General features: G+C 47.2%; 1 protein-coding gene and 1 long non-coding RNA gene across 5 annotated transcripts in view; one reads left to right on the top strand and one right to left on the bottom strand.

Moving 5' to 3' along the window:
* galns (galactosamine (N-acetyl)-6-sulfatase) overlaps positions 1-15,035 on the top strand; it is a 108,375-nt gene that overhangs the window by 30,214 nt on the left and 63,126 nt on the right. For all 3 annotated transcript variants that reach the window (XM_078210490.1, XM_078210492.1, XM_078210491.1), the window contains 4 exons: positions 8,168-8,311; positions 10,784-10,850; positions 13,071-13,198; positions 13,800-13,939. In XM_078210490.1, the coding sequence (XP_078066616.1) occupies positions 8,168-8,311; positions 10,784-10,850; positions 13,071-13,198; positions 13,800-13,939 (479 nt within the window). The remainder of the gene's footprint in view (positions 1-8,167; positions 8,312-10,783; positions 10,851-13,070; positions 13,199-13,799; positions 13,940-15,035) is intronic.
* Positions 7,353-15,035, bottom strand: part of LOC144492452 (uncharacterized) — a 45,287-nt gene continuing 37,604 nt past the window's right edge. Inside the window, exon 2 of one of the 2 annotated variants that reach the window (XR_013497593.1) lies at positions 7,353-7,694. This is a non-coding gene — a long non-coding RNA (uncharacterized LOC144492452). Of the gene's footprint in view, positions 8,000-15,035 lie in introns of both variants that reach the window. The other variant, XR_013497592.1, reaches the window with a different exon arrangement.

Here is a 15,035-nt window from a genome sequence, read left to right on the forward strand (position 1 = left end):
CAGACATACATACTATCGGAGTGTATGTCCGCGGGTGTGGGGAACAGGTCAGGATGGCTGACTACGTATGCTATCACTGCCAGTTCTGCAGCTTGTGCACTCATATGTGCTGGAAGTTTTAAGGCTATCTCCCTCAGGGGCTCGCCTTCTTGGTCTTCCACGTATATCCCACATCCTGTCCTCCCGTTTCCCTCTTCCACCATGGATGACCCACCGACAAAAATTTTTAAACTGTCCTGAGCCTGGGTTTGGCTGATTCCCCTGGCTCCTCCCCCCTTTTGTTTTGGCAAAAATGGCCCCTTGGGGTCTTTTATTGCCGGAAACTGGCATTCATGGGGCTCCCCGCCATAGGTTAGGTTGTCTGCCAGGAATGTGGGGACCCGGGTGTGTTTGACCGCAATGTCTCGACCCTGTAACATGAGTGTCCACCGTGCAATACGGTTTTGACTAACCGTCCCATCTTTAATTCGGCTGTTCAGCAGTAGTTGTATGGGGGTGTGTTCTGTAAGTATAGTGAGGGGATTCAAGCCGACTATGTAGTTAAAGCGGTGCACTGGGGTACAGGGTGTGGGTTATAGTGGCTTGTTGGGGTGGTCCTTTGAGGGGCATGGATCGGGGTCCATCATCGGGGAACCGCTGAGATGGTCATGCGGGGTAGTTGCGTGGTGCCCTACAGTCCCGGGCGAAATGGTTGGGTCGCCCACAGGTATAACACTGTGCTTGTGGGCGTGGGCTGCTGGGCTCAGCTCTATATCATCCTCAGTGTCGGGGGTTGGGCCTATGTCCTGTGCGGCCTTGTGGTTCCCTGTGTCGGCGATCAGCAGGGGTGTATGGGTGTGCGGGGTTTGCTGGTCCCCTGAAATTTGGTGGTGCCCTACAGTCCCGGGCAAAATGGTTGGGTTGCCCACAGTTCTAACACTGTGCTTGTGGGGGTGCATATCTGGGATTGGTTTTATCTTGTTCCCTGTACCTGTGGTTGGGAATATATCGGGGTTCTGCACGGGGCTGTGGTTTTCTGTATCGATGATTAGCAGGGGTATATGCAGGGGGTGAGTTTCCCAGTCCCTGTTTCCACCTCCCCATTCGTTACGCCAAACCGGTGCCAGGTCTGTGTGGATCGGGTTCACCAATCCGTGTTTTGTGGGCTTGGGGGTGTCTGTTTGTCTGACTTCCCGTTCCCACACACGAGTCATTTTGCGGATGGCCCAGGCTTCTGTGTGTGTATTATCATCAGGGTCAAAATTGTCACAGGCTTTCCGACTCCCCTCGGTGGCATGTGCTATCAGGGTCCGGATCCATGTGGACCGGTGGTGTGCATTTAATTGAACTAGAACAAAGGACAATACAGCACAGGAACAGGCCCTTCGGCCCTCCAAGCCTGTGCCGCTCATGTGCCCACTAGACCATTCTTTTGTATCCCTCTATTCCCAGTCTGTTCATGTGGCTGTCTAGATAAGTCTTAAACGATCCCAGCGTGTCCGCCTCAATCACCTTGCTTGGCAGTGCATTCCAGGCCCCCACCACCCTCTATGTAAAATACGTCCCCCTGACGTCTGTGTTGAACCTTGCCCCCCTCACCTTGAACCTGTGACCCCTTGTGTTCGTCACCTCCGACCTGGGAAAAGCTTCCCACTGTTCACTCTAACTATGCCCTTCATAATTTTATACACCTCTATTAGGTCGCCTCTCATCCTCCTTCTTTCCAGGGAGAACAACCCCAGTTTACCCAATCTCTCCTCATAGCTAAGACCCTCCATACCAGGCAACATCCTGGTGAACCTTTTCTGTACTCTCTCCAAAGCCTCCACGTCCTTCTGGTAGTGTGGTGACCAGAACTGGACGCAGTCTTCCAAATGTGGCCTAACCATCGTTCTATACAGCCGCAACATCATATGCCAACTTTTATATTCTATGCCCTGTCCAATAAAGGCAAGCATGCCATATGCCTTCTTCACCACCCTCTCCACCTGTGCTGCCACCTTTAAGGATCTGTGGACTTGTACACCCAGGTCCCTCTGTGTGTCTATACTCCTGATGGTTCTGCCATTTATTGTATAGCTCCCCCTTACATTAGATCTACCGAAATGCATCACTTTACATTTATCTGGATTAAATTCCATCTGCCATTTCTCCGCCCAATGTTCCAGCCTATCTATATCTTGCTGTATTCTCTGACAATGTTCATCACTATCCGCAACTCCAGCAATCTTTGTGTCGTCCGCAAACTTACTGATCACACCAGCTACATCTTCCTCCAAATCATCTATATATATCACAAACAGCAGAGGTCCCAGTACAGAGCCCTGCGGAACACCACTAGTCACAGACCTCCAACCGGAAAAAGACCCCTCCACTGCTACCTTCTGTCTTCTATGGCTAAGCCAGTTCTCCACCCATCTAGTTAGCTCACCTTTTATCCCGTGAGATTTAACCTTTTGCACCAGCCTGCCATGAGGGACCTTGTCAAACGCTTTACTAAAATCCATATAGACTATATCCACGGCCCTTCCTTCGTCAATCGTTTTTGTCACCTCCTTAATAAACTCAACCAAATTTGTGAGGCATGACCTCCCTCGTACAAAACCATGTTGTCTATCGCTAATGAGATTATTCAGTTCTAAATGCGCATATATCCTATCTCTAAGAATCTTCTCCAACAACTTCCCTACCACGGACGTCAAGCTCACCGGCCTATAATTACCCGGGTTATAGAACATAGAAAAAATACAGCACAGTTCGGCCCACAGGTTGTGCCGGTCATGTCCCTACCTACCTAGACTTATATATAGGCTTATCTATGTATAATCCTTTATATGTTATCCTTGTTAAATAACGGGACCATATTTGCTATCCTCCAATCCTCTGGAACCTCACCTGTGTCCACTGAAGAGACAAAGATTTCTGTTAGAGGCCCAGCAATTTCATCTCTTGCCTCCCTGAGGAGTCTAGGATAGATGCCATCTGGCCCTGGGGATTTGTCTGTCTTAATGTTTCCTAAAAAACCTAACACTTCCTCCCTTGTAATTGAGATTTTTTCTAAAGGGTCAACACATCTCTCTGAGACAATACCAGTCAACATGTCCCTCTCCTTTGTGAATACTGATGCAAAGTATTCGTTTAGGATCTCTCCTACTTCCTTTGGTTCTAAGCATAATTCCCTCCTTTGTCCCTGAGAGGTCCGATTCCTTCCCTAACAACCCTCTTGTTCCTATCGTATGTATAAAATGCCTTAGGATTCTCCTTAATCCTGTCTGCTAAGGACATTTCGTGACCCCTTTTTGCCCTTCTAAGTTCCTGTTTGAGTTATTTTCTACTTTCTCTGTATTCCTCCAGTGCTCCATCTGTTTTTAGCTGCCTGGACCTCATGTATGCCTCTTTTTTCTTTTTGATTAGACCCACAATTTCACCGGTTATCCACGGCTCCCGAATCCTACCTTTCCTATCCTTCCTCTTTACAGGCACATGCCTGTCCTGCAGTCCTATCAACTGCTCCTTAAAAGACTCCCACGTGCCAGATGTGGATTTACCCTCGAACTCTATTTAATTGGCCGAAAACCGCAACAAATTGGTTCCATAGTCGACCAGCATAGGCTGTCGGGTGTTCCCCTCACTTTTGTTGGCAGTTGTTTAAGCCTTTTACCGGGTGATCCCTATTGTAGCCTATGGCAGCCAGAACGGCTGCCTTCATTTCTGGTAGGGTTCCAACGGCCACGTTCTGGGGTTTGGGTAGGGCGGAACGGATGGCTGGACTTAAACATAGCAAAATAAGTTTTACCTCTTCTGCCTCGTCTAGGCCATTTAAAACACGATATTGGGTGACTTGGTCAAAGAGAGCATGTGGATCCCTGGAGGGTTCAAATACTCCAATCGCTTTAGCTATGTCAGTGAGCTGTGTCATGAGGGTCCTTGTGAATGAGACGCAAAAACCCAGTCTGCAGGTGCAACAGGTGATCAAGAAGGCAAATGGGATGTTGGCCCATATCGCAAGGGGGATAGAATATAAAAGCAGAGATGCCTTGCTGCATCTGTACAGGGCATTGGTGAGGCCGCAGCTGGAATACTGTGTGCAGTATTGGTCCCCTTATTTGCAGAAGGATATATTGGCCTTGGAGGGAGTGCAGAGAAGGTTCACCAGGTTGATACCAGAGATGAGGGGTGTTGATTATGAGGAGAGACTGAGCAGATTGGGTTTGTACTCGTTGGAATTTAGAAGGCTTAGGGGAGATCTTATAGAGACCTGTAAGATAATGAAGGGGCTGGATAGGGTAGAGGTGGAGAGATTCTTTCCACTTAGAAAGGAAGCTAGAACTAGAGGGCACAGCCTCAAAATAAAAGGGGGTCAGTTTAGGACAGAGTTGAGGAGGAACTTCTTCTCTCAGAGGATGGTGAATCTCTGGAACTCTCTGCCCACTGAAGTGGTGGAGGCTACCTTGTTGAATATGTTTAAATCACGGATAGATGGATTCCTGATCGGTAAGGGAATTAGGGGTTATAGGGATCAGGCGGGTAAGTGGAACTGATCCACTTCAGATCAGCCATGATCTTATTGAATGGCGGGGCAGGCTCGAGGGGCTAGATGGCCTACTCCTGCTCCTATTTCTTATGTTCTTATGTATGGAGTTACATAAGTCACATTGTGGTTCTGTCCGTCCTGTCGTTGGGTGATGACCGGATTCATCGGTACAGGAACCGGATTAGTGACTGGGCTTATTGGGATGGTAATAGGATTAGGAGCGGAGACTGAGTTTTCCGAGATGGGGGTTGGATTAGGTGGTGCCGTTGGTTCCACTACCGGGAAGGGAGGTGGGGGTCCCCAGTCGGCAGTGACGCTAGCTGTTGCATAATGGCAGGCATCCTCTTCTAAATCCCCCCACTCTACCCCTGGGTCACTATCCCCTGTTTCGGTCATGTATGCACACATTACACCCCTTTTTATGGCTAGTTGTGATTTTAAATCTTCAATCTCACGCAGGCATTTGGAGTGGTCTGTCGCGCGGGCAGTATTTGCTTTTCCTGTTTGGTGCAAAACTTTTACTGCATCCTGCAGGTCGCTGCATTTACGTTTAACTTTCTCTACCTGTTGCAGCACAGCCTCTCTCTCACTGACAGCACGCTGTGCCTTTTGGCAGGCTTTACCACATTGAGCCTGGAACTGGCTCATGTGTATCATATTAATCTGGTTCCTTTCCTCTCCTGTGCCTGACTCTGCTTCCAATTGTTGTACGCGCGCAGTAGCACTCATTAAGTCCTGCTTTAGTTGGGTTACCTGGGCCTCTCTGTCCCGTTTAACCCGGATAATCTCCGCTTCTCTACCAAGGAGCTGTTCTAGACAACTAGCAATCGCAATCGCCTTCCTAAGCTTGGGAGCCCTTTTACCCATTTCCTTATGGGCATGATTCCAGCAATTCTCTCCCTCGGATCCCAGATCCAGTTTCGGGGCGTCACCCCACTGCACCCATTTGGGCCACTTATGGTTCAAATATAAACGGAGAACTTCCTCCCATTCAGCATGACTGGCCATAATTATTTCCTTTTAGGATTCGTCACTTGACTATAGGTAAGGGATCGGGGTAGGGGTCTGGTTTTCACTAAATTCCTCCCGTAGATTTTACCCAAATTCCCTAGACTGTTCTAGTTCTAACTACACAGTTTGTCCACCTTGTGTTACAGACACCGGGGTTATGGCCCAATTTACCGGTCGAATCTGTTTTAGTCCTTCACTCACTTAAGACTGGCCATCACGTGGGGCAGCTGCCCTCTTAATTCCGGCTCAGACGGAGTGTTGGAGAATACCGGGTTGAAGGTTCGACTTTGGAGCAACGTATCACTTCTTATTGAAGTCTCATCTGGGTCGCCAATGTTGTACCTGTTAATTCTCAGATACTTTCGACCAGTTTACTTACTCTAAGGTTTTACCCCGGTGCCCTTATTTGCAAGATGGACAAAGGACAAACACAAGTAAAGGTTCAATAAGTTTATTAATAATAACACTTTTAACCCTTAAATTACCCACATAAAACAAGAGGATACCCCAGATTCAAGTATACTACCCGTAAAGATGGTTTGGTTAAACTGCAGGCTCGATTCGCTGAGTCCCTCTAGGTCCGTCGTCACGAAGGTGAGTCTCGATGGCAGCTTCTTCCTTCCTTCCTTCTCTGGTCAGTCTTCCAGATGGTCAAGGTCGTCTCCCTCGTCGAGTCTTCGCTGCTGGTGTATCGGAGATGTGTACCTTTATCCCCCTGCCTGCTTGCCTTTCCAGAAACTTCTCTGGCTTCCGGCCAATGAGGTCCCAGGAGGGGGTTCCAATACCCAGTGGGTTTCTTGATGTCTGCCTGACAGGACACCAGGGTCCGCCCCCCAGGTGTCCATCTCCATGCTGTTGCTTACATGTAACTGCAGGAACCTTCGGTGACAGAAAGTCTGGCCCGATCTGGGCTTCTAACAATAGGCCGGTGCATTTCAATGAGGTGCAATGATCTCCTGCTAAGTATCAGTAGATTGTAACGACCTTTGATGGGTGGTTGATGGGTCAGGCCCAGGCATGTTTGTGTATTTGTACAATTGGCTTGCCTGAGGTTTGGCTGTGTTTGATTTTAATATGCCCACTTCTTTAATTTAGGATATCCAATTTTATCAGCCTTAAAACTAGGCCCTGTTTATATCACCACATCGGTGACCTATGGTATTTACCCAATAAAATAATCGCTCCTCTATTCCCTTATTCTAACCAATTTGATTCTGTGTTTGACCCCTCAACTACACCATACTAGAGAAGTTGCTGAAGCTTTACCCACAGATTGATGGATTTCAGGTATTAACTCTGTGTGTTACAGACACCAGGGCCGGATCTTCTGGTCCCACCAATGGTGTACCCCAGCCTGGTTTTCCCACCAGTGGGAAATCCCATTGATAGGGTTGACACCAGAAGATCCTGCCACATGCAAAAAGCACGCTGTCTCCCATCACGAGAAACACTCTGCGGGAAGGCCAGAGAATCAGAGGCCTCAGATCAGAGAGCGTGAACACAGCATACTGAGCATTAGTTTCATTTCTCTATACACCTTTTAGAAAACCTAGTCAATTTGTAACTCATTGTTAGGACTGGTCCAGGTGAGGCTCCTCAATCTGTTATGATTATGGACAAAGTACCCCCAAATTATTCAAATCCCTCGGCTGGTCACAATAAGGTTGATTTAAAAAGAATCTCTTACATTTCACCAGTCTAAATCTATTTATGCTTTAAAAGGAGTCCATTTAACCAGGCTTTCTTGAGTTAAGAAAGAGTGAGTTTATTAGTTACTAAAATGCAAGAAAAAAATGCAATACACATAGATTAGAAATGAGTCTAGAAGTAAAAGTTTAAAAGGTGTATGAATCAGTCGCTTTACTGTGCGGAAACTGAAATGGGAGATTAGCACTGACTTTGACAGCTGAGCAGTCGGTTCAGAGATTCTCAGTTCTGCAGGTTTGCTGGAAGAGTTGTTCCGTTTCCTTTTCAACCGTAGCTTTGCTGACTTGCAGCTTGCTTTCAGCAATCACAGGGAGACTTTTTTACCTACAGTCGCAGGGATGGTTCCTGGATGTCCTTCAGTTGTGACCTTCACAGCGCACGCTATCACAGCAAGACTAGAACCCCAGACTAACGCACAGAGACCAGGCTGGAAGTTAGTTTTCAACCCTTTCCTTGTGTATTCCTGGGAGGAGAAAAGCACAAACATGTTTTTCGCCCAGAACTGCTTTCCTTTAACCCCCATCATGTCCACGGTCTGGGATATAACTCACAGGAGATGGTTTCTGCTGAGATGGTGATCAATCTTTATTATCTGTGCAACCACAGCAGATTACAGTTCAGTTTTTACATTACATTTCTTCCTTTGACTCTGTCTGAAAAAGGTGCAACATTTTATTCTCTTGGGAGTAGTTGGTCAGGTGTAATCCACAATGGAATTTTCCAGCAAGCTGTTACTTTGCAGTCTCAGCCTGTTTTTGCTTTGATATCCTTTTTTTAAAAAAAAACAGATGTCTTACTTAAAAGTTCAATATGTCCATAAGTAATCCGGGGCTAGAGCTGTTGTCATGAGATCATCCACCTGGGGCTTTCCCACTGCGATTAGTGTTTTAATTTGCAAACATTTGCAGTCTGACTCTTCCTTTCCTTCCCCCATAGGCACCTGGGGCATCGAGCCCAATTCCACCCCCTCAAGCATGGATTTGATGAATGGTTTGGGGCTCCAAACTGTCACTTTGGACCATACAACAACAAGGACAGACCCAACATTCCCATCTACAACAACTCGGAGATGGTTGGCAGGTAAAGTAGATAAAGCAGGAAGAGAGGGAGCAGGAATTAGGGCCAAAGGATTTGCAGGAAGGGGACAGGGAATGGGAGTATGCAGCCTGACAAAGTATGCGAGGGAATAGCATGGGGCAGGTTTTGTGAGCGGAGAGGGAAAAGTTTTGATTTCACACAATGCATCTTACTTTTTAAGCAGTTTCCCAGCTGGAAGCCTGGATAATCGGCATCGTTCCCTGTGCAGCTAAATTAATGGGAGTGTAGTGCGGGGAGGGAGAAATCTAAATCTTAGCAAAAGTGCTCACTAAGAGGTCCCAGGTATAGGTTGAGAAGCGGTAGATTTAAAATTGAGATGAGGAGGAACTACTTCTCACAGCATGTGGTGAATTTCTGGAACTCGCTGCCCCATAGCGCGGTGGAGTCTGAATCATTGAATGGTTTCAAGGAGGAGATGGATATATTTCTAATAAGATAAGGGTTAAAGGGATATAGGGAACAGATGGGGATGTAGATTTGAGACCAGGGAGAGATCAGCCATGATCTGATTAAATGACAGAGCAGGCTCAAAGGGCTGAGTTTCCTACTTCTGCTCCTAACCCCCAGGTTCCTAATCCCACAATCGGGATAGGGGGAAGTTGATGATTGTCATCAATCTGACAGGAATGGTGTCCAATCATGAAGGAGGTTCTTTGGACCTGGGAGTTCCAAAGGCAGACAAGGAAGAATGATGGATGGGAGGATGCTCTCCTATTCCTCCTGGCCCACAAGCAGTGCTGCAAAGAACATTTCCTCAAAGCAGCCCTCATCTCCCTGAGGCCAGGGAAATCTGCTGGCCGGAGTTAAACCTGGAAGACAGGTTACAAAGACGCACAGCCACACTAATATTTAAATGGCCAATCTGCTTTCAGAATAGGTTGGTCACCCACTCCATGTGCCACCTCTTAAAATCGATGGGAAGTGGTGGGATTGGATTTGAAACTTGAAACTTTATCACCCCACCTGACCCGCCCCCTCCTATTTTTGTAGTTAAAATAAACTCCATAGAATCTTACAGCACAGAATGAGGCTATTTGTCCCATAACACCGATGCTAGCTCTTTGTAAACTGTCCAGTTTAGTCCCCCCCCACCCCCAGCTGTTTCTCCATAATCCTGAAGATTTGTCCTCTTTAAGTATTTATCCAGTTGCCTCTTGAAAGTACCTGTAGCATCTGATTCCACTATTCTTTCGGGTCTTAACAAGAAATTTCTCCTTACTTCCCCTCTATTCTTTTGCCATTTTATGTGGCATGGTGGCACAGTGGTGGTGGCACTGCGTGGGTTTCCTCCGGGTCCTCCGATTTCCTCCCACAGTCTGAAAGACGTGCTGGTTAGGTGCATTGGCCATGCTAAATTCTCCCTCAGTGTACCCGAACAGGTGCCAGAGTGTGGCAACTAGGGGATTTTCACAGTGTTAATGTAAGCCTACATAAACTTAAAAAAAATCTTTGACCTATCGCCAAAGGAAACAGTTTCTCCCCACTTACTCCCAGGTAATTTGAATACCTCTATAAAATCTCCCTTTAACCTTCTCTGCTCTGAGGAGAACAATCCCAGTTTCTGAAGTCTCTCTACATAACTGAACTCCATTTATTCCCACTCTCTGCTTCCTGTCTGCCAACCAGTTCTCTATCCACATCAATACGTTACCCCCAATACCATGAGCTTTCATTTTGCTCACTAATCTCTTGTGTGGGACCTTGTCAAAAGCCTTTTGAAAGTCCAGATACACAACATCCACTGGTTCACCCTTGTCCACTCGACTGGTCACATCCTCAAAAAAATTGCAGAAGATTTGTTGAGCATGATTTCCCTTTAGTGAATCCATGCTGACTTGGACCGATCCTGTCACTGCTTCCCACATGCTCAGTTATTGCATCCATAATAATTGAATCCAGCATTTTCCCCACCACCGATGTCAGGCTAACCGGTCTATAATTCCCCGTTTTCTCTCTCCCTCCTTTTTTAAAAAGTGGGGTTACATTAGCTACTCTCCAATCCGCTGGAATACTTCCAGAGTCTATCGAATGCTGGACAATGATCACCAATTAGTATCCACTATTTCTAGGGCCAGTTCCTTGAGGACTCTGGGATGCAGAGTATCAGGCCCTGGGGACTTATCGGGTTTAATCCCAGCAATTTCCCCAATATAATTTCCTGACCAATAGGGATTTCCTTCAGTTCCTCCCTCATGCTGGACGCTCTGTCCCCTAGTATTTCTGGAAGGTTATTTGTGTCCTCCTTAGTGAAGACAGATTCAAAGTATTTGTTCAGCTTGTCTGCTATCTCTTTATTGCCTATTATCAATTCACCTGATTCTAACTGTAAGGGACCTACATTTCTCTTCACATATCTATTTTCGATTCAATGCAGAAGCCAATTTTAACTGAGGATAGCTCGGTGTCTGAGGTAATTTAACTGAGGATAGCTCTCTGTCTGTGGTTCTCACGCAGGTATTACGAAGAGTTTCAGATTGACTTAAAAACTGGAGAGTCCAACCTCACTCAGATCTATTTACAGGTAACTCAGCCAGATCACCAGTTTCTGGTGACCCTCATCTGATCCTAACATGCAGGTTGTTGTTTTCAGAGCTGGAGATGCAGAAATATTCATAGCACCCTGTTTGTAAAAGGTGTTTGTGTGTGTGTGTGCGTGTGTGTGTGTGTGCGTGTGTGCGCGCGTGTGTGTCCACGTGTGTGTGTGTGCGCGCGTATGTGTCCACGTGTGCGTGCGTGTGTGTACATGTATGTGTGTGTGCGCGTGTGTATGTGTGTGTGCACGTGTGTGTGCGTGTGTGCGTGCGTGTGTGTGCATGTGTATGTGTGTGTGTGTATGTGTGTGTGCGTGTGTGCATGTGTATGTGCGTGTGTGTGCGTGCGTGTGTGCATGCGTGTGTGTGCACGTGCGTGTGTGCACGCGCGTGTGCACGTGTGTGTGCGCGTGTGTGTGGGTGCACATGCATGTGTGCGTGTGTGTGTGCATGTGTGTGTGTGCGTGCATGTGTGTGTGTGTGCATGTGTGTGTGTGTGTGTGCATGTGTGCATGCATTTGTGCGCGTGTGTGTGCATGCATGTGCGCATGTGTGTGTGTGCGTGCATGTGTGTGTGCACGTGTGTGTGTGTGCGCGCGTGTGCGTGCATGTGTGTGTGCGTGCATGTGTGTGTGCACGTGTGTGTGTGTGTGTGCGCGCGTGTGCGTGCATGTGTGCGTGCATGTGTGTGTGCGTGCATTTGTGTGTGCGCGCGTGCGTTGGGGGGCACGGGAGTATGGGTTGGATCCTTTGAAGAGCTGTTGATGAGGATGTGTGTATTCGCAGGCCTCCTCTGCACACGCTCCTGGCAGGTTGAGGTTGACGGGAGCTCAGTGTTAGCTTCATATCCCTGAGTAGTTCCGCCTAACAAACATCCTGATTGACCTTATACGCACGGGTATATCGCTTGAAATCATCATGTTATTTAGCGAATAGCTGGGCAGGTTGGATTTCTGAACTCTCTTTCAACCTTTTCGTCTTGATCAGTTTTGGACAGGCTGGGAAGAAACAGTGACATTTTATGTTGATCTTTGTCCTGACTTGTGCTGTGACTGAAGGAAAGACTCACACTGACACAGAACCTTTCACACTATCCGATTGCCTCACTAACACATCACACACTAAATTACACCAGGATACAGTCAGCATATTGAGTCATCGAGGTTTAGAATCATAGAGTTTACAGCATGGAAACAGGCCCTTTGGCCCAACTTATTGCTAAGGATAGTCAGGATTCTCAGTCTACTGTAAGGGTCAGTCTGTGCTGGCCGCAGACTGGATTCTCGGTCCAGTGTGAGGGTCAGTCTGTGCTGGCCGCAGACTGGATTCTCGGTCCAGTGTAAGGGTCAGTCTGTGCTGGCTTAGATGGGATTCTCAGTCCAGTGTGAGGGTCAGTCCATGCTGGCTGTAGATGGGATTCTCGGTCCAGTGTGAGGGTCAGTCTGTGCTGGCCGCAGACTGGATTCTCGGTCCAGTGTAAGGGTCAGTCTGTGCTGGCTTAGATGGGATTCTCAGTCCAGTGTAAGGGTCCGTCCATGCTGGCTGTAGATGGGATTCTCGATCCAGTGTGAGGGTCAGTCCATGCTGGCTGTAGATGGGATTCTCGATCCAGTGTGAGGGTCAGTCCATGCTGGCTGTAGATGGGATTCTCGATCCAGTGTGAGGGTCAGTCTGTGCTGGCTGTAGACTGGACTCTCAGTCCAGTGTGAGGGTCAGTCCCTGCTGACCGCAGACTGAATTCTCGGTCCAGTGTGAGGGTCAGTCTGTGCTGGCCGCAAACTGGATTCTCGGTCCAGTGTGAGGGTCAGTCTGTGCTGGCTGTAGACTGGATTCTCGGTCCAGTGTGAGGGTCAGTCTGTGCTGGCTGTAGGCTGGACTCTCGGTCCAGTGTGAAGGTCAGTCCCTGCTGACCGCAGACTGGATTCTTGGTCCAGTGTGAGGGTCAGTCCATGCTGGCTGTAGATGGGATTCTCGGTCCAGTGTGAGGGTCAGTCTGTGCTGGCCGCAGACTGGATTCTCGGTCCAGTCTGAGCGTCAGTCCATGCTGGCTGTAGATGGGATTCTCGGTCCAGTGTGAGGGTCAGTCTGTACTGGCCGCAGACTGGACTCTCGGTCCAGTGCGAAGGTCAGTCTGTGCTGGCTGTAAATGAGTCTGGTGTCAGTGTGTCTTGATCCTGCTTGTTTTCTAACGATATCTCTTCACATCACAGGAGGCGATTGAGTTTATCAGGCGACAGACTGCAAAGAAGCATAACTTCTTCCTGTATTGGGCTGTTGATGCGACTCATGCTCCAGTCTATGCATCAAGTGCTTTCCTGGGGACAAGTCAGAGAGGCTTGTAAGTGTTAGTGTGATTCTATTCGAACTTGTGACATTGCTGAGTATATTGTGGTTAAGATGGTCAATGTGAGGCACCGCGGTGCTTCAAAACATGGAGCTTTCTGGGACAGACGGATTGATCTGATACCTGTGATTCAGTAAGCTGGAGAGTAGACCTGAAACTGCAGGACACGTGACACAGATATCTCTGCAGGCCTTTGCAGGTTGGTGGAAGCTGGGCAAATAACCAAGCACTTGTCAGATTTGTGTACGTAGCTGGTTAAAGCCCAGCAGTAGCTCCGCTGCTCCATATATTCTTTGGAAAGGTCCTTCTGCCTTGTGAGCTCAGACAAATTCAGGTAAATTCTCGACCCGGGGAAATGGAGCGAACCCCAATAGAGAGAACAAGTTTAAAATTTGTACAACAAATGTAACCGTGCGGATTTCTCAGAGGCTCCATTTGCAGTTAAGGAGGTTGGGGGGAGGATGGGTCTGTTTCCAGACTCCCAATTTACCAGAATAGAATCCAGCTGAAACCGCCTGTTGTTGTGAGTTAGGAAATGGATGCTGTTTGTTTCAAGCTTCTATGCATTCTGACATTGTGTTTGTACCATTCCCAGATACGGGGATGCAGTCCGTGAGATAGATGACAGCATTGGGAAAATCCTACAGGAGCTCCACATACAGGATATCGCCAACAACACGTTTGTGTTTTTCACATCGGACAACGGGGCTGCACTCATCTCAGCCCCCAATCAAGGTGAGTTCACCTGGTGACAGTAGGTAACACAGGTGGCACATTGAAGAAGGCATCACTCCCTCTCCCTGTGAAGGCTACAATTCAGGTTTGCTACAGATAACTTAGAATCCCACAATGACACAGCACAGACAAAGACCATTTGGCTGATTATGCCTAAACTGGCTCTTTCCTGCCGGCTCCATGGATATTCCCCATTCAGGTGTTTTTCAAATTTGCTTTTGAAGTTATTACTATTTCGCTTTCATCTTCCTTTCAGGCAGTGCATTGCAGATCTCCTCATCTTCCCTCCCGTCTGGTTATTGACATCTTTTGTTCAGAGATATAATTTACTTCCAGAAATAGTCTTACTTTTCAAAGAATTGACATCCACTGTCCCATATTTCAGCACAGTTTCTTCAATGTCTGCAACAGAATTGATTCTATTGTTCCACAATTCCTTTCTTCCTCATGTGATTCTAACCTTCCTTTAAATGCATCAGGTCTACTCACCCCAACTGCCCCTTATAGTGGTGAGCTTCATATTCTCGCCACTCTGGGTAAAGAAGTTTCCTTTAAATTTAATTTAAATGTATTAGTGACTATCTTATTTTCCTCCCCCCTAGTTCTAGTCTCCTTTGCAAATGAAAACATCTCCACACCGATCCTCAGTCAGAAGTCTCACATCACCAGGTTAAAGTTGGACTTTAACCTGGTGTTGTGAGACTTCTTACTGTGCCCACCCCAGTCCAACACCGGCATCTCCACATCTTGATACCTATCCTACCAAACTTCTTCGTACCTTTAAAGACTATCAGGCCATCTCTCAGCTTTCACTTTTCTGGAAAAAGAGTCCCAGCTTGTTTAGCCTGTCCTGATAGATATAAACTCTCAGTTTTAACGTAATAGGTAGGCTTGCTAAGTGCACAAAGTAAGCAAGTGCAAAGACAGCAGCTCATCACTGAGGGCAGCTAATCACAGTGTAACCTTGGGAATTTGGTAAAGGAGGAAATTTTAAAGGTTACATTTAAGGGTCAATCTCTTTCTAAAATCCAGTCTAGATTGTATTTAGAATTTAACTACAATTTACTGTTGTGTGTGGTTAAGTTAAGTTTCTTTC

Source organism: Mustelus asterias, chromosome 4 (genome assembly GCF_964213995.1).
Source record: "Mustelus asterias chromosome 4, sMusAst1.hap1.1, whole genome shotgun sequence".
In the NCBI taxonomy this organism is placed as follows: domain Eukaryota; kingdom Metazoa; phylum Chordata; class Chondrichthyes; order Carcharhiniformes; family Triakidae; genus Mustelus; species Mustelus asterias.